The sequence below is a fragment of the Protopterus annectens genome, chromosome 17.part0, assembly GCF_019279795.1.
Source record: "Protopterus annectens isolate FY-2018-M chromosome 17.part0, PAN1.0, whole genome shotgun sequence".
Lineage (NCBI taxonomy): Eukaryota > Metazoa > Chordata > Ceratodontiformes > Protopteridae > Protopterus > Protopterus annectens.
The window spans coordinates 813,792,234-813,811,669 of record NC_056751.1 but is presented as its reverse complement, the minus strand read 5'-3'; the positions used below and the strand labels follow the sequence as shown (position 1 = coordinate 813,811,669).

Below are 19,436 nucleotides of genomic sequence, written 5' to 3'. Positions count from 1 at the left end.
TGTAACTGGAGGAGTTTATCTTGTCTGTGACCCTTTCACAGAGCGGTGGATGACAGTTCTCCTGACCTCCAAAAGTGTGTGTGTGTTGGGGGGGGGGGTGTTAAATCTATATGGACATTACGTAAATGTTTAAAAGCCACAAGTAACATGCATGTTTCTCAGCTGCAAGTTTTATGGAGTGCCTAATGAATGGTTTGTTACATCTATCCCTCCACTGAGACATTTTTAATATATTGTGCACTAACTTTTCTATTAAAGTGTTCCCAGTTAAGGTTGAGGATACAGTGAACCCTGCTGAATGAGATTAATTGATGCTTTATGTAATGCATGGTAAATTTGGAATGTGTTGTGGTGTTATAGACCTTGAAAGGCTACGTTTTATTGGAGGTGCTATTACATGTGCACATTCTCATTTGGCAGTCAGACAATGGACTGATCAATATCTGGTCTTGTATCTGTCTCCTTGGAAATTATTTGAGGGGCATGCATGGATGAATGAATGCCATCTTAGATGCACCATCTACTAACAAAAATAAATCAAAATTACTCTCCTCAACACAGAACACAAAGGAGGAAGGACACAACACGTCAAAGCAAGTACTTCTCATCCGCTATATGAATATAAATTGAAACTGCTCTCCTGGACTACAAACACACAGGAAGGACACTACACACTGAAAGATTTGGTCCTCTTCCCAACAAAAGACTATTCTTTGGCAGAAAAACTAGTCAATGCCTAGGAAGCAAGAACTGCAGAACACCCGTGGAAAACACTCACAGAGAGTAACAATATTCTGAAGAAATTTGGAACTTATGTTGTACTAGCTTAACTGATATGTAGCAACCAAAGTAAAAATATATCCAATACCTCAAAATGTACCTGTCTCACTGGGAAACATTGCCTACCAAGAGCAGTAAGCATGGAAATACGACTACCCTTAATGAAAATAAACACAAATATAATTTTCACATGGTGCAAAGTCCTCACCCAACATGTGTCCTCACTCTACCAATCTTATACAACCAACTTTGAGATGGTCACACTTTCTTTTGGATAAAGATTACTCAAGACACTTTACCACACCAGCACCTGTCCTACGCAAAGCAGCATACTTGTAGAAGCATGCATTTGTAAACACTTTCATGGCTGCAAATTTAATTAGTGTCTACTCTAAGCAGCCTGTAAGAAATCAAACATAATTACAGCTTCTGAAGCTTTCAGCAAAAGTTTTTTAGTTGTATGATTTTTTTTTTCATAAGGAATTGTACCTTTTCATCTTGTTTCAGGTGGCTTGTTTGAAGGGTACTAAATGATGGCCATTTTGGAAGAACTTAAGGGCTGAAAGAGAGCAACTGTGGCAATGGACAAGTGGGGGCAGAAACAGTTTGTGAATTACAGGCCTATTGGGTTGACAGTGGTAGCAGGTAAAGGCATGAAAGTACTCCTGTGGAGAATGGCTGTTAGTTTTAATAGGGGATACCCATCTCCAGGATATTAGTTAACATGGGTCCGTGTCTAGAGAAACTGTCAGACAACCTGATTTGGTTTTATGAGTAAGTTGCTGGATAATTTGGCAGGTGAGTGCTAGGGCTTTAGTATTTTTGATTCAATTCTACACATGAGGCTTTTAGAAGAACTCCAGGATTGGGGAGTAGGGGCAAGACTGAGGACCTGAATATCATCAAGTTTCAGTAGTAGGAGGCAGAGGTTTAAGGGTGAGAGGGGCAGTATTAGGAATTAAGAAAGCTGCTAGCTGACTATTGCATTGCTTGCTTCTTGGCCTGGTACTTCTCAGTGAATGTTTACTTTTGGTATATTTGAGGGAATAAAGAGCAGAATCATCCTCTTATGGTAAAACAAAGCTGGATGCAGTAGTGGAGGATGATGGGAAGATTTTAAGGAAGGATTTAGAATGGCTGATCAAGTAGACTGAAAAGCAGCAGTCAAGCCTCACTGCAGACAGATACTGGCAAGTAACAACTCTTGTGTAACGTATCAGCTTTGCAGGAGATGAAACGGCCAGCAGCAGAACAAGAAAATGATAAAGAGGTGTTCTTTTATGTTTGCAGTGCACTACAGCAGTATGGTGAGAAGGCAGCCATAGCAGCAATGGACTAAATGTTGGTATCTGCAGTGCATTATACTCCAAAAGTAAGTAAATATTTCCCCCCAGTCTAGTTTTTTCTGGAAAGGTCACACCTTGAGTGTATTTTATGTAATATTAGAAGACATTCAGCTATTTGAAAGACTGCAGAAGAAAGCCACCAGAATACTTTGTGACGTGGAGTTAAAAGGGTATGACCAGAAACCGGTGAGAGCTGGAGTTCCTCTGGTCAGATGAAAGGATACAGAACATGATTAAATGCATTAGCTGATGATTGGTAGATGTGCATGGATTTCTATAGAGAGTATGGATGGGTGGATGAGTACAGAAATTCCTCAACTTCAGCCTGAGGTGGCACTAGCTGATGTAGCTATGGCACTGAAAACTAGCTGCTTTTCCACTGCAGTTATTCAATGAGTCATCAATGTAAACTTTGAGGAAGGAAGTGCTGAACAAGTTAATCAGGTACTGCTTCTGAGAGTAGTGCATCCCAGAGTTAGACCTGTCCCCTACTGTTATGAACTTGCATATTTCTTTTTTCAAGCACCTTTTTTTTTGCTACAAACATCCTTGTCATGGAACAAGGGACTTCCCTGCACTTTCCCTTTGTTCCTTGACACTTGGAACATTCAAGTCTTACACAGGAAAGTCCCAGATGAACCTTTTATGGATGCATTTGTTTATGCTAACAGGGTTGCCATGCAAGTTAATGCCTACTTTTGGCAAACAACTAGTGGAGTGAAGTTGTACAACAAAATGTTATAAGAAAACACACAAGTTCCACTGTTTTTACAAGATGCAAAACAGATACATTGGTGTGATAAGTGTAATACAGTCAATACACGCAGAGGTTCCCTTTGGGATTAGAGTACTGTACTTGATATACAACAGTAATAAGTATAACAACACAGTTATTTTTATTTCGTATACATTTTACGGTTTACACTGACAGTACATAGATCCACTCACTGATGTTCCTCAGTTGCAGGAACAATCCCCCCATTTGTCCATTTCTTTTTGGCTGGGTGCCTTCTGTGTGAGGTTGCATGTTCTCCCCATATTCGCACAAATGAAGATATTCTGGCATCAGATAGCAATACTCAGTTTGTCACAGGTGTTCATATGAATGTCAGTCTAGGATCTATACTGAACTGGCATTCCATTTAGGCTAGTTCCTACCTTCCACTTTTTGCTTTTGAGATCAATTCTCGCCCTTTTAGCTAAGATCAAGTGTAGTATTTAGCATAGCACCAGCTCTGGATCCCATTGAGACTCTGAATTAGGTAAAGTATGTTTTGAAAATGGATACAAGGATATGGCATATACTTATAAATGTAGGAAGGAACACTGAAGCAAACATTTGAACAAATGAAAATTGAACTTGAATTGAAATTACAGAACCAACTGATATTGTCAACATCCTGGCAGATAAGTTCATTGCTAACTTTACCCCCCTCTCACTCCCTAAAGGGCCCATATCTATACAGGAAGAATGCAGAGTCCCTGTAATCTCATCTATGCAGGTAAAAGCTGCACTCTCTAAAACCAAAAACACAGCATCCATGGGACCAGACAACATCCCAGGTTGCGTTTTATACGAACTTCAGAACGAACTGGCTCCCCACCTAAACACCATGTTCAATCATAGTTTCACGTCAGGCTTTGTGCCCACTGAATGGTGCACAGCAATAGTTATCCCACTCCACAAAGGGGGAGCCACCACTGATCCCAGGAACTATCGCCCTATTAGTCTGACGAGCCTGGTCTGCAAGGCCATGGAATGGATCATCATGGAACTCATAAACAAAGACATTGGTAATGTCCAGACTCTGGACCCTACCCAGTTTGGGTTTCTGAAAGGAAGATCATGCCTTCTGAACCTGAGCGACTTCTTTGAGGCAGTCAACAAAGCCGTAGACGAGGGTAAGGTGATTCACACAGCCTATATTGACCTCGCCAAGGCTTTCGACACCATCCCCCATTCTGGAATTATAGCTAAACTCACTAAACTAGGTATAAATCCCTACGTTACAAGATGGGTTGCAAAGTGGCTCACTGACAGAACCCACACTGTAAAAGTTGCAGACTCCAGATCTGACTTCAAACCAGTGACAAGTGGAGTACCACAGGGTTCAGTCCTGGGACTCCTGTTTGGTATCTACTTCTCTGAAGTACAGGCTAACACAGAAGGCCTCTGGCTAATGAAGTTCACAGATGACTGCAAACTAGGAGTCATAGTTGAGTCCCCAAATGATATGGACATCCTACAGAAGGGCCTCACTGAGACAGATGCCTGGTTTCAGAGGCATGGCCTCAAATTCAAAGTGCATTGTCATCCCCTGTGGTAAAAACTCTGTACCCATGAACTACCACATAAACGGCAGTCTATTTAATGTTGAAAGTGTGATAAGAGACCTTTGGACCCAGGTGGACAGCAGTCTCTACTTTGATAATCACATCGCCACAGTAGTCAGGAAATCCTTCTATGTGGCACACCTCATCACAAAAGGGTTCTCATCCAGGAAAAAAGAGGTCATCGTTCCCCTCTGCTCGGCACTCATATGTACCCCACAAGACATCTGCAGCAGCTGCAAAGGTCACAGAAGTACCTCACAAAGAGGATTACTGGCCTCAAACAGATGCCCTACACTGACCGTCTCAAAAAACTCCAGCTTTACTCTGTAGCATATCACCTACTCCAAGGAGATCTCTGCCTAACATATAAAGCTATGTTAAACCCAGAGCTGTTGGACATGCTACACCTAAAGGAATCCCGATCCATATGACCTACATGCTCTAGGGACCTAAACCCTGTCACCACAATAAACAGGACATGCTGGAGGGATAGATTCCTGTCCCAGAGACTTCCTATACTCTGGAACAAGCTACCCATCTATGTCAAGCAAAGTTCCTCATTAGCACTCTTCAAGGAAAAATCTTGATGAGTGAATGGGAAATAACACCCCAGGGATCACTTCTGTGGCTCTGCTCGACAGGGGCACAGGAAATTAACTTTCTTGGGTGGCATAAGCCAGGGAACCTTGTTGGCTAGGCTAACTTAGGCCCTTGGGCTGATAGCCTAGTACCTACCTATGAACCGACCAGATAATGGATATAAGTATCATATTGGCATGTATGCAGAATAGTGTTCATAATTCTGTTTTTTAAATGAGAATATACTTAAAAGCATTAACAACTGCACTTCTTTAAGTAGGAATAATGACATTTAATCCATGGGCATGCAGACCACTGAAGGTTCAGATGCATCACTGCATATTATATTCTGGGATGGTCCCAGGAAATATGCACCCCTCCCCATGCAGAAGACTTTCATTTGCCTTGGGCATTGTAAAACAAGAGTATCCTAATTCATTTCAGAGTGAAAACCATTAAGCTACAAACTTGCCTTCTGAATTTCTGTCATAAGAGATGACATTTCATGAGGTATTTATGAGTCTTTTAGGGAATGAGGTGACTCTGCAAGTCACATATTCCATTAAGAAGAGTTGCTTTCTCTTGTGAGTGATTCATAAGTGTCTGTACTTCTTTACCATCAACATTAGACTCTTGCTTTTATCCTTTAGGCTTCATGCAGTAATTCAGTCATTAAGACCCACTGACAAACATTTTGGCATTCCTGCATTTGTTAGCATTTTGGTAGTGGCACAGATGGTTGCTCTTCATAGCTTTCCTGAAGGCTCTGTATTTTGATTCATAGGTTGGTACTGGGCTATTGGCCCTAGGGCCTATACAAGCCTAGCCATAACAATTCCCTAGCTATTTCTTAGGTTCATAGGTTGGTAGCACTTGAAATGCCAAGTGCCAGTACGCTGAAATAAAGAGTAAAAGTGCAAGAGAAAGTCAAATCTTAAATGTTGTTGTTATCCTTCAACACCTTTTATTTATTTATTTATTTATTTGCAGGGGGCAAGCCCCCCAGACATATATATATATATATATATATATATATGTGTGTGTATAGTTCCCCTTTATAATCTCCAAATACTGAAATCTCGAATTTCAGTATCCCGTGACCATAAAGGTGAAACTTCAAAATGGCAAAAGTGCATAAGCACGAATCCAAATATCTCAAATTCGCACTTATGCATTTACACTACATTATGTGAAGTGTTTGGCTGGGATGGTGTCCGGAAGTTAAGGTGAGTGAGTGTATGTGAGTGTTTTTGTAAGTTGTATGTGTGGGTTAGGGTAGGGAGGAGGAAGTATGAGTGTGTGTTGGATGTGTGTGTGTGTGTGTGTGTGTGTGTGTGTGTGTGCTCGCGAAGGACTGTAGAATGTCTGGGTGTGAGTTTTTTTTTTTCTGTTTGTGCGATCTCAGAGTTGGTATATATAAGTAGGGGGGGTGTGAGTGATGCAGGCTGGTTTGCCCCCCTGCTTACATGTAGTGTAGGGTTGTATAGTTTGTGTGGTGTGGGTAGAATAGTGTGTGTGTTGTGTGGTATATGGTGTATGTATGTTCGTGATTGTGTGTTTTGTGGTTTTAGGTTTCAGGATTGTGAGTCATTCGCCTTTATAGTATCAAGATACTGAAATTCGAGATTTCAGTATTTCAAGATTATAAAGGGGAACCATAAATACATATATATATATATATATATATATATATATATATATATATATATATATATATATACATACACACACACTAACTCAGAAATTGTCATACCTTGAGAAAAGGATATATTATAAAAAATTGCCTTCCTAGACTTAGTAAATATAATTCCATTTTTTGGCTAGTCAGTTTCCATGTTTCGGGACTCATAGCAGGTCCTGACATTTCAAATGGTTACCCTTTCTGAAGAAAATTTTGTGTCTTAAATTATTTATTTGGGACATGTTCCATACGTTCATAGGTGGTTACTAGGCTGTTGGCCCTAGAGCCTTTATAAGCCTAACCATGTTATATCTTTGTTCCTTTATTGACCAAGTTGTATAGTCTATATTTGCAGCTTGACTCTATGATCAGCACCGAATGCCCTTATACAAGAGGGACACAGGTGACACCCTCCCCCAGGGTAAATTTATGGTCTCCCATGCAGTTGTCTTTAAGTTTTGCTTAAATAGGGCCATTGAGGAGCTCTGATTTACATGATTTGGGAGTTTGTTCCAGAGGAGTGACAGTCTCTGGCAGATGTATCTGTCTCTCCAGCATGTTCTGTTAATGTTTTAGGCTAGGTTAGGATCCCTAGAGTGAGTGAATCTTGTTCCAGTTTACTTGTGGATGTGCAGCATTTCCATTAGGGCAGGGTCCTGAGACTACTCTGTAGGCCAGGCACAAGTCACCTGTCAGCAGCCTGTAAAATACAGAGTGCAGTGACAGGGGATTCAGCCTCTCCATGTAGGTCATGTGTTGAAGGCACTGACTTTTCTTGATGAGAAACCTCTGACGTCTCTCCAGCTGCTGCAGGTGTCTTCTGTGTGAGGTTACCCATTCTGAAGCAGTACAGAAGGAAGCATTCTACTCTATTAGTGGTCTGATGAGGGATGAGTACTGGGAGTTCTAACCTCCTTAGCTCTGGATGCAATGCCCTTACTTATGAGATGTGCAACATAGAAGGGCTTCCTTACCACTTTGGACACATGGTGATCAAAATTAAGGTTGTTATCAACCTGTGTTCAAAATCTCTCACTACAGGGTTTGAGCTAATGGGAGTACTGTTAATATTGTAATTTGTAGAGATTTCCCTTTTCCCAAACGGGATGATAACACATTTTTTTTGTATTTAGTTTACGTCTATGGCTTTGGCACTAATCATTTGTCTGTGTAAGCCCTTTTTGTAGAATGTCATCATTGTTGGGGAACTCAGTGGATTGCACCCATATTGCAGTAATCAGTGAACTTGCTAAGCCACAGGCCATCTGATTTCACCTGGACTTCTGAGAAATAGATTCCAAACAGTAGGGGGCCTAGCACAGATCCTTGTGTTACACCCTTGGTAACTGGTCTTCTGGTAGAGGTGGACTCCCCAACTTTGACAGTATGCATTCTATCAGTGAGCCAGTTGGCTATCCATCTAGTGATGTATGGGTTAATTCCCAGTTTTTAATTTCTCCAAGTCTTTTGGGAATGGACTCCATTCCTAAGCACAATATGATTAAAGTTCATGAAATTAGTATTGTTTCAGTCTTTGATGTCAGCCAGAAGTGCTCTTCACAGCACCCACAGTGTGCCCAGTAATGACTCCTCCTGCAATTCGTATGGAGTTGCATGTATTGGTAACATATCTAAACACAATTGTAGATTATTTTTTATAAGACCCGTAGCTCCTGCTACTATTGGAACTGTCTGGATATCTTTCTTCCACATTGCTCTCATTTCTCCCTGCACTTGCAGACTTTGTGTCTGTCTGTATGCAAGACACTGTAGCCACTGGGTGTAGTGATTTCAATGATCAATGCTACTTTTGTTTTCTTTTCATGGACCACTGTATCTGGTGTTTCTGTCATCTATCTTTTGAACTATTAGTAATGGGTGATCCCATGTAATGTAGACTTCATCATTTTCTATAATGCTTTGTGGCTCATGTTTCCTGTGTTTTTCACCTACTTCAATGTTATACCATTTGCACAATCCCCAGTGCAACAGTCTTGCCACATTATTATGCCTTTCAATATACAGTCCTTCTGTCATTAGTATATCACAACCAGCAACAAGGTGTGTGACTGTTTCCATTTCTGTTTTACAAAACCTACATTTGTCTGTTTCTCCCACATTTTAAATGGACTTTGTAAACCAACATGTACGTAGTCCACTGTCTTGGGCCGCCGATATTAACCTTTCATCTTTTGATTTGAATTCACCTGTCCTTAACCATTACTGTATTCGATCCTGATCAACATTAGATTCTTCCAGGAGTTTTCTATACTAGGAACTATATTTATGCATTTTCCACATTTCTTGCCTTCTTGTCTGATTCTGCTGTGTTGTTAGTTAACCAGTTAAATGGTCAGACAGAATTCTCATCACAGGGCTCTGGTGGGAAGGAAAGGAATGTGTGTGACATGCCAATCACTTATTCGCTTATTGCCAATCACATGCTGAAAAAGTTGTCAGGTTAGAAAAACCATTTTACTAACCCTGAGGGGGTGTAAAGAAGTGTTTATTGAAATATTGCCATCTGAATGCTAGTTACTCAAATATTGTTAAAGTGACGCTGAAGAATTTAATTTGCCTTCAAATATTTTAATATGCTTTAAATAAACACAGAAATGCATTATGTCTAAAGAGACTGATAGCTTAAGTCTATATCTCTCAAGTCTAGTAAATGTAAATAAAGTAATGTTCTGTAGCTGTATAGTGTATCTTGGGATTCTTTTATAAATCTAAAGAATGCACTTGCTGTCCTTGAAATGATGTGACTGTTTTGGTGGATATAGGGGAGTATAAAGTCTGAGACTGGGGTACCCCGGAGTATCCCCCACTTCTCTGAGGTAGAGTGACATCAGAGGTAGTGTATATAATTATCAGTGGTTTGAGTATACAGCTTAATAGGTTCATAGATTAGTACTAGGCTAACTGCCCTTGCAAGCCATTTTTAAGCCTAGCCAATTATCCCTTGTGAGACTCAAACCCTGCACCTTGTGTTTGTAAGGCAAACACTTTAACCATTAGGCCACCCTCCCAAACCAAATGAAGCCCCCACTGCAGAAATAACATTGGATGATTAAAATAGGAGTCATATTTTTTTTTTACAGTTTTGATGCTCACAAAGTAGGGTCTTGTTGTTCTTATAGGAAGCTAGGGTCCCATCTACTTTTTAGACCATATTTTGTTTTAACTTTTATGAAAATGTGCAGTACATGTTTTCAGTTTTGTTTTAATGAATTAATTTAAATAGTTCAGAATGTTTTAACAGTCACCCTTTGAATTTTAACATTTTTTTTCATATTTAGAATAAAAAACACGTCATTCACTTAGTCAAGGATCTTAAGAAAATCAGAAACTGTTCCCAGAGAACTTCCACGCTAAGTGTTGATTCATGGGCACTAGCTAAATATAGGGAACATTGAAGTAAATGTCGACAACTAATATGAGTGGCTAAACAAAATTGTATCAGGATGCAGCACAGGACTGAGAATAAACCATTTCCATTTATTTGTTATAGCCATACATTGCATGTGATCTTTTTGTGCCTTCTGTACCTGCATGCACATGACTGGATCTGTCTAATACAGAATCATGGCAACATTAGAATCACTATGAGTAATAACAGGGCTGTTATAAGAGCTTTTTGTCTCCATTGCGGTACAAATGGGATGATGACAGGCAGAAGTAACACTTAGTGACCGCTACAGATAAGAACCTTGTGTAAGGAAGACCTTAGGGAATAGAAAAATTAATTACAGCAGACATGAAGAACTTTTTAAGGTGGTGATCTTGTTTAAAGGCATAGCCATTCACCAAATGGAGCTGAAAGCCATTGCAGTGTAGGGGACAAACAATGTACTTTGGTAGTTTGTAGCTGAAGGACAAGAGATCGAGTTTATGAATGCTGTACATAACCTGTAAATACCACCCATGAATGGAGTATTAACCAGTCTTCATCCCATTTTTTCTTGAGAGGATATCTAACAAAGGTTTGCTCAGTACCTCACATACCTCTTAGCACAAGAATTCTGGACAAAGCTAAAAATAATGGGGGAATCAAAGGCCAAAAAATAGGTACAGATTTTAAACCTTGCTCTTATAAACTTGGAAAGTTGCTGGAATAATAGCTTTTGTGTTAACATGCATTTTCTGATGGATATCAAGTCTGAAACTCAAATGTCTGTCTAATCCCCAGTGGTTTGTCAGAAAACCACACATTTAATGAGGAACAGACCAAAAATATAAGGCAAAAATCTGGGCAATTATGCAATACCCCCCACATTATTTTCCACCATTGAATTTATACCTGTGTGATTGAGATGCGTGAATGAATTTACCTAACAGAGGAAAGGTACATGTGTTTATGTTAGCATATGACTGCTGTCTGCTGACAAAAACTCCTTAATGAGATTTTCAAGGTTTTTAGAGATGACAGAGCTCTTTTTGTGACTGTTGGGGTTGATTCCTTCCTGTCTACTGTGCGAGTTTGAGCAAGTCACTTAACTGGACAGTGTTCCTGAATAGTGCCTAAAAAGGGACTTTTTGTCCAGCGATCTTACATGACTGACAAATAGATAAAAAAATCAACATGTAAAATTAGAGTATTATTAGAGTAAATGCCATGCGTCATGATATCAACATGTAAAATCAGAGTATTATTAGTAAATGCTCTCGGTCATGATGTCAACATGTAAAATCAGAGTATTATTAGTAAATGCTCTGGGTCATGATATCAACATGTAAAATCAGAGTATTATTAGAGTAAATGCTCTGGGTCATGATGGTCTAGATACTAATCTGTGCACAGCATTACAGGATTTTTTTCATCTCTTTTATGAAAAAGTAAACTGCCCCCACAAGTACTTAGTAGTGGTTGTGTTGCCCACATGATATTCCAGTAAACTGTAGATGGTCATTCCTTATCTTTATTGATATTAAACTTTGTGCAAGGATAATGACCAGTGGATTAAATGCTCCACAAGGATCTATGACAGGCAGATTGATCACAGAGTTTGCACACGTTGTACACCTTTCACTAAATTATTTGCATGTCATTGATAAGAGAGATGTGCACTTGGTCACTGGTTTTGAGAAAATGTTTTACACTGAGATGGCCTTATCTCTGTCTAGTCCTACAAATATTTGAGCTTAGCCTCAAGATTTTAAAAGGTATATAGTCAGTGGATATGATGAATCTTCTGCCTCTTTTGTGACAAATAACACCATCCATGCCCCTTTATTTGTAGAAGGAAACATAAAACACGGATTTTCCTTGATATTCTTGGAGGAAAGTTGATCACTGATGAGCAAGGTTAGACATTCCTAAACAATAAATGTGTGGAACTGTAATGGTTTTGCAGCTAAAATAAACCATTTTACTGTTAACTGCCTTATCTTTACCTCAGATGCAGCTGATTCCATCTCCCATATTAAAAAAAAAAAAAAAAAAAACATTGTCATTAATTTCTTAGTGTGACAGTGTTACAAACCAGTCTTCTCAAGACTGAGGTCATGCCCATCAACATTTAGGCCAAGTAAGAGGTCTGGGTACAGTTGCCTGGTTTAAAGATCATATAAATTATCTATGAATCCACTGGATGGCACAGTTGTGCAGCGGTAGCATTGCCACCTCACAGCAAAAGGTTCTCCAGTTTGATTCTTAGCTGGAGTGCCTTCTGTGAGGAGTCTGCCTGTCCTCCCTGCATTCGTGTGGGTTTTCTCTGGCTACTGTGGTTTCCTCGCACATTACAAAGACATGCGTCTGGAGCATTTCTCCCCAGCCCTCCACTGAAAATTGGCTTTGTTCCAAATCAGACTTTCCTGGTAAACAGATGTTAAATAAATAAACTGCTTGATAACCCAATAAAAACAGTAGAAATTAACCTTGTTATTCATTGGGATATGTTATATGTTAAAACTCACTGATGGCGCCACTTGCAGTTATTCCAAGTAGAAAAATTAGGGTCTTTTACAAAGATATACCTAACAAACATTATTTAAATTCTTTACTAACGCTTTCTTTCTCTCCCCATAACCTGTGGTTAAAGAAATTACAGTCCTTTATGTTATCCTTCATATGGAGAAAAAAAAACTCCCTTAATAACTCACAGATTATTATGTAGGAGTTCTGTCAAGGGTAAGTTTGGACTAATTAACCTTAAAATATAAGTAGTAATTTTTAATGTTCTTTCTATACTAAAAGGTGCTGCCTGGACTCCTAAAACCAGATAGTAGAAGTATAACAGCTCTAAATTACACCATAGACTCTGAAAGTAGTACTGTGTTTAGGTCAGTTACTCATCCAAAGTACTAATTAGATTTTGCTCAGTAACCTCCAATGGTCCCAGCTAGATACTTATGGGAAAATAAATAAAGGAATAGGTATCCTACTGGTCTTGGAAAGCAGTGGGTATAGAAGCTTTCAGGGGTCTGTAAGACAAAATAGCTCTTCTCTCTACTCATTTATAGAACACCAAAACCATAACAGGGTGTCATGAAAAGATGTCTAGGAATTCATATAGTTAAGTGAAGAGGATCCATTCCCTTTACCTGAGCCACACCCATTGTTCCTTTCAAAAAAAGTATAGTTAACACAGGTAGAATTACTCATAGATGTCATTTCTGTACAAGGTTGAAAGGCTTTACATATTTATAAAGCTCTTAAGTCAGAATCATGCAGCAGTACTTCAGTGCTGGTCTGCTATGAATGTAAAATCTTGCAAGGCACAGCCCTGAGTCAGTCTTCCAGTACAGTTTTCAAATGTATTCCTTCTTGGCCTTGTCTACATATTAAGCTATTGCAAAGCACAAACTGGACTCCACTAGTACTATAGAAAACAGGTTGACAACCTTCTGCTCCTTGCTTGTCATGCCAGATACTGCAAGAACCGCACACCGTATATTTTGAGCTTAAAAATGCTATCAATCCTGTCTAGAATGTCTAAACACAATGTACTCCATGAACTGCAAAACTGACTAGAATATTGATTGCTTGATGTTTTGCCACTTAACATAACACCCCTTTGCAAGTTACATCAGTAGTGCTATATGGTGTCCTTCACCTTAAAACAGCCAACTACCAAGACTTGAAAGCAGGGTTGCTTTCTCTCAGCTAAGAAGGCTAACGCAACAACAGTTAAACTCCTTTCTAAAATAGAAATACAGCATGGTAAACATTATTTATGGAATAAGTTAATGATCTTCATAAGTACTATTTAATGATGAAATTTACCTCAATACTTGCTGCTGGCAGGCAAAGGAATCAATGAACTATGAAAAAAATGAGATTCTTCATCCTTTTGATAAATATTCATTAATGCAACTGTTTTTGTACGTAGCACAGATATATTTATTTATGCGTACAGCAATCTTTACTGTTCTCACTTTAAATTCATAGTATCTAATGTGTTCTTGCTTACTTGTTAATTCCAAAGCGGTCTTTGTTGGAATATCGACCATGGTATTATGCGTCTTATAAATGGTACCTTTTAACTCAATAAACATGACTCATTTCAAATAAAGAAAGAATAATTACATTTCTGATACTGGAGAGAAGTTGTTCTTTCACTGTGTTCTCATGCCTCTTGCAAAAAGAGCTGGAATTCAAAAGTCATATTCTTAAAGAAATCCTTTATCTGGAATACTGTAATACTGTCAGTCACAATGTAGACTGTAGCTGATCAAACATTTTTGTTATATTTTATGTTATAAATCTAATATGTAGATTTACTGTGAATTTCAGTAAGCGTTAAGAATATACATATGCAGTTGCTGAATCTGTCTTTGTATTAGGCTAACAATATTGCTGAGTATTGCATAATTCATTATAGAAATCAATTACTAATTATGACATGAATAGCTGATTGCATGTAGAAATTGAATACTGTTTTTCTACCGTATTTTGATTTTTTTTTTTATTTTACTTCTAGCTTAGGTACTATGACTCAAAAGAGGACACTAACTGTAGAGGTTACATTGACCTAGCTGATGTGGAAATGGTTACCCCATCAACACCAACAATAGGAGCTCCAAAAACTGCAAATGAGAGGGCCTTCTTTGATGTAAGTATTTCATTTTAGCCTGTGTTTATAACATGATCATATTTGTATATTGATTCATGTAATGGATTTACAAGGGTTCAATGAAAACTAAATTGTCTTGTTCAGTCACTTCTCATCTGACATAGACAAAGAACATTGTTTTTTTTTTCCTTTTTTATTGCAAGATAGTCCAGCTGTGTATGAAACATGAACAACAACAAATACAGTAAGTAAAAGTGCAGGTAATACTGTAGGTTAGGCTAACTGAAAAAGAAGACATAAACAAGGAGAGTTAAATACTCCTAATTGCACAGAATTGGTAAAAGGTGAAAATTTGCTGTCAGTTGTTACAGGCAGTGGTACAATCAAGCAATAATGCCTGACGGTGTGTGTTAATGTGTAATTAATGCCCGCCCAGGGGTGTTATGAGACCCAATGCCGCAGGTGGAGGGCCTCTACCCCTGGAAGGGCGTTAATTGCACATTAACACACACTCTGGAGAGCATTATTGCTGTTAGACAATGGGCTCGCTGCAAAATTGTTGTGTTTTACTTGCTTATTTATTTTTTAAGTGCTATATTATTTTTTATATACTTCTGATATAAAATAGTTCCTCCGTCTAATGTTTTAAACTTGCTGTAGTATATGCTAATGGTACTGTAGGAAGCATTTTACATCAAAAAGACATAAATAAATAATATAGTGTTTAAAAAATAAGTAAAACACAACAATTTTAGATAGAGCCAATTATCTCTCCCTCTCCAATACACGCACACTGTTTCTGCTTTCACACACATACATATCCACACACAGTCTCCTCTGCGTTTCTGCAGACATTCACTCACACAAGATCGGTTTCACTCTGAAAGTCTCGCACACAGTCTCTGCTGCTTTCATACAGGCATTCAGTCACACAACATCGCTCTCGCTCTCAATCTCTTGCACACACAGTCTCTCCTGCTTTCATACATACTTTCACACACAAGATACCTCTTACTCTGTCTCGATCTCTCACACATACACGCAGTCTCCTCTGTGTTCATACACACATTCAGTGACACATGATCGCACTTTCTCTCCAACTCTCTCAATATCACACACACACACACACACACACACACAGTCTCTCTCTCTCTCTTTTTTTTTTTTTTTTTTACCTTTTATACTCATTCAACAGCAAAACCACTGCTTAGTGAGCATGAAGTAATGGTGGCTATTATTTTTTGCAGTCCGAGCTCCATGGCAGCTTGATATGCTGCTCTGAAGCAGCAGACTCATATTTCAGTGGACATTACTTGTACATTAATACTCATATTTCAGTGGACATTACTTGTACATTAATACTCATATTTCAGCGGACATTACTTGTACATTAATACTCATATTTCAGCAGACATTACTTGTACATTAATACTCATATTTCAGCGGACATTACTTGTACATTAATACTCATATTTCAGCGGACATTACTTGTACATTAATACTCATATTTCAGTGGACATTACTTGTACATTAATACTCATATTTCAGCGGACATTACTTGTACATTAATACTCATATTTCAGCAGACATTACTTGTACATTAATACTCATATTTCAGCAGACATTACTTGTACATTAATACTCATATTTCAGCGGACATTACTTGTACATTAATACTCATATTTCAGCGGACATTACTTGTACATTAATACTCATATTTCAGTGGACATTACTTGTACATTAATACTCATATTTCAGCGGACATTACTTGTACATTAATACTCATATTTCAGCGGACATTACTTGTACATTAATACTCATATTTCAGCGGACATTACTTGTACATTAATACTCATATTTCAGCGGACATTACTTGTACATTAATACTCATATTTCAGTGGACATTACTTGTACATTAATACTCATATTTCAGCGGACATTACTTGTACATTAATACTCATATTTCAGCGGACATTACTTGTACATTAATACTCATATTTCAGCGGACATTACTTGTACATTAATACTCATATTTCAGCGGACATTACTTGTACATTAATACCCTGCTGGAGGCCATTCATTCTCCAGTCAGTGTATTGATGGTTGCACATTTTCTAAGACGTTATAGTTTGCAGTTACCTATTTCTTTCCACAAGAAGAAGAACTACAAAAGTATACTGTATTTGTGTTAAAACAACAGGTGCACCAGAAATCAGGCGCACCAGAAATGCATTGTACTTTTCTTTCCTAATAGAAATTAGAAAGGGAGATGTAAATGACAGTCTGCTCTTAAATTTAGATAAACTTTATTTGTACTTTTAGCATTTTATTGGCTGTTTTAATTATGGGGGTATTTTCATGTTTCTTGAGTAAAGGATTTTTTTTTTTTATTGTTCATTTACGATAGCTGGTATTATATGTGAAACACCATGCATTTTATAGATAGTGTTACACTGAGAAAACATTGTCCTTCTGCACTACCTGTTTCATTTTAAAACTATTCATGTTTATCAATAAGTGAGAATGAAAAAAAATCTGCAACTTTTCTGACCTTTTCTCCATTTACAAACATGTGAAATGTAGCACCATTCATGTTTAGCTATCAGGCCAGATACCAAAAACCTTGGTCTCCGTGAAAGTGATTCGCTGTAGTGTTAAGGCCTATCTATGATGCAGGCTTACTCCAGGGATCAGATTCTAAAAGACTTGCTGTTGGGGTGACGTACTTCGAATGACTTTAGATTGCTATTGTATGTATTGATAGTTTTTGATCATTTGAAATTCTCTGATAATTCTTGCTGGGGTCTATATTATAAGTTTGAAGTCTGAAAACTTTGAATCTCATATGGTTGACTCCACATGAGCAAAGTCTTCAAACATTAAACTTAAAATGTAAACAAAGTAAAAACAAAAAACCTACATGAACACACTATGCAGGGGGGCAAGCCCCCCTGCACCCCCTCACCCCCCGCTACTTAAATATACCAACTCTGAGATCTCACTACATTGAAGTGAAGGGAAGAATTCCCCTACGCGATCTCCACTGAAACGTTCGATGTTTGAAAACTTCGCTCATATGATGTTGATCATATGAGATTTGAAGTTTTCAGACTTCGAACATTTAATATAGACCCTTCTTGCTGTGCACTTCTTAATACATTCAGAACAATTTGGCTGGAGTATAATTCTTTATATTATAAGCAATGCATTTGTATGTGGGTGAGTGTAAGTTGGCTGAAAGCTCAATTGTTCCCTTTTTTGAAATGTAATGTTCTAGGTTACAATCAAGCCAAATTTAAAACAGCTACCATACACCAGGTTGAATTTTGTACAAATATAGAATTTATTAACACAAAAGAAATGAATTATTAAAAATTAATAATAATAAAATGGATTTCCTGTATAGCAGTAAACTCAGAAAAAAAATCCCTCAAATGAATCTATTCAGTTCTAGTTAGTGGGTAGGCATACAGTATGATTATAAAAAAATATACATTTTAAGTGTCCATGAATCTGCTGTTAGCATATTATCCTTGTTTAAGAGTCTCTTGGTCCCTGATGAGTGCTCTAAAGTAGTCCTGTGTTCTGTATCCACTACTTCTGTAGGAAATTAAAAACTTGAATATGGTTCTTTGAATATTGGAGGTGGCTTCTCAGTAGACTTTAACTGGATTACTCTCATTGACAGTATTGGACATCTCATAAGACACCTTACCTCTCCAGGTGGTCTCTGCAGTGGCAGACTGACCAGCAATGGTCTTCTTTGTCATGGATGGGCTATACAATGTGGTCTGCCTTTATTCTATTGGGTTCTAACACTGCAGTAGTGTGACTTGGCTGTTTTTTTTTTTTCCTGACAAGGTTGTCACCACTAGAGCAGCCTTGCATTGATCTTCTCTGGCCTTAAACTGGCTGTGGCCATGAAACGTTTTTGAATTGACTTCCATATTCCTGATTACAATAAGCTTGTTGATTTAAGGCATGAGCCCTACAAACTTGTAGCCTAGACCAATGCCCATCCAGGTTGAGTGCTGCCTATTTGGTTATTTCAGTTGTAGATTCTGCAGTCTTCTATGTGGTTTTGGACTTTGACAACTTGTTTTGCAGGCGGGCATGGTTATTCTGGTCCTCTGAAATCATGTTTTGTTCCAAATAGTCTTTATAACTTCCATCATCTCTAATTTACCATTCTTGGGCAAAGTTACTGAGAAGATAATTTATGTGCAATTAAGATTTTATTTAACTCTTCATTTGTATTTATTTATCTGTTAATCAAGTCGGTAGACTGGTCTAAGAATCCTTTTCAACTGTGAACTGGGAAAGAGGCAGAGTAATTTGTACAAGAAGAAGAAGTTAAGTACTTGTCATTTCAAAAATACAGTAATGAAAATAAGAGAAAAAGAAGAGTGTGCTATAGGTAGACAAAAAATGCTGAGTTAAATCATCTATACTGATAATTATTTGTAGCAAATCACCAAGCTATAGATGTAAATATAACTATAAATACAGTCTACTGTCAACGAAAGGTAAGTCTTTAGGTAAACGTATTCACATGTTTTTTTACCTGAAACATTGACAAGCATAGGTAGGCATAAGATGTTTTTCTAATTTGATGGAGACTGGCATCCAGTGTTTTTGTAGGATAGGACACTGATGCGCATGGAACAAGAAATGTATATGCAGATTTTATTCACTGCTGAC

The 19,436-nt window shown here is 38.0% G+C and overlaps 1 protein-coding gene across 1 annotated transcript in view; it reads left to right on the top strand.

Moving 5' to 3' along the window:
* The window catches only part of SBF2 (SET binding factor 2), a 3,151,758-nt gene that overhangs the window by 3,114,398 nt on the left and 17,924 nt on the right, over positions 1 to 19,436 (top strand). The window contains exon 43 of the mRNA XM_044058929.1: positions 14,643 to 14,774. Within this exon, the coding sequence (XP_043914864.1) occupies positions 14,643 to 14,774 (132 nt within the window). The remainder of the gene's footprint in view (positions 1 to 14,642; positions 14,775 to 19,436) is intronic.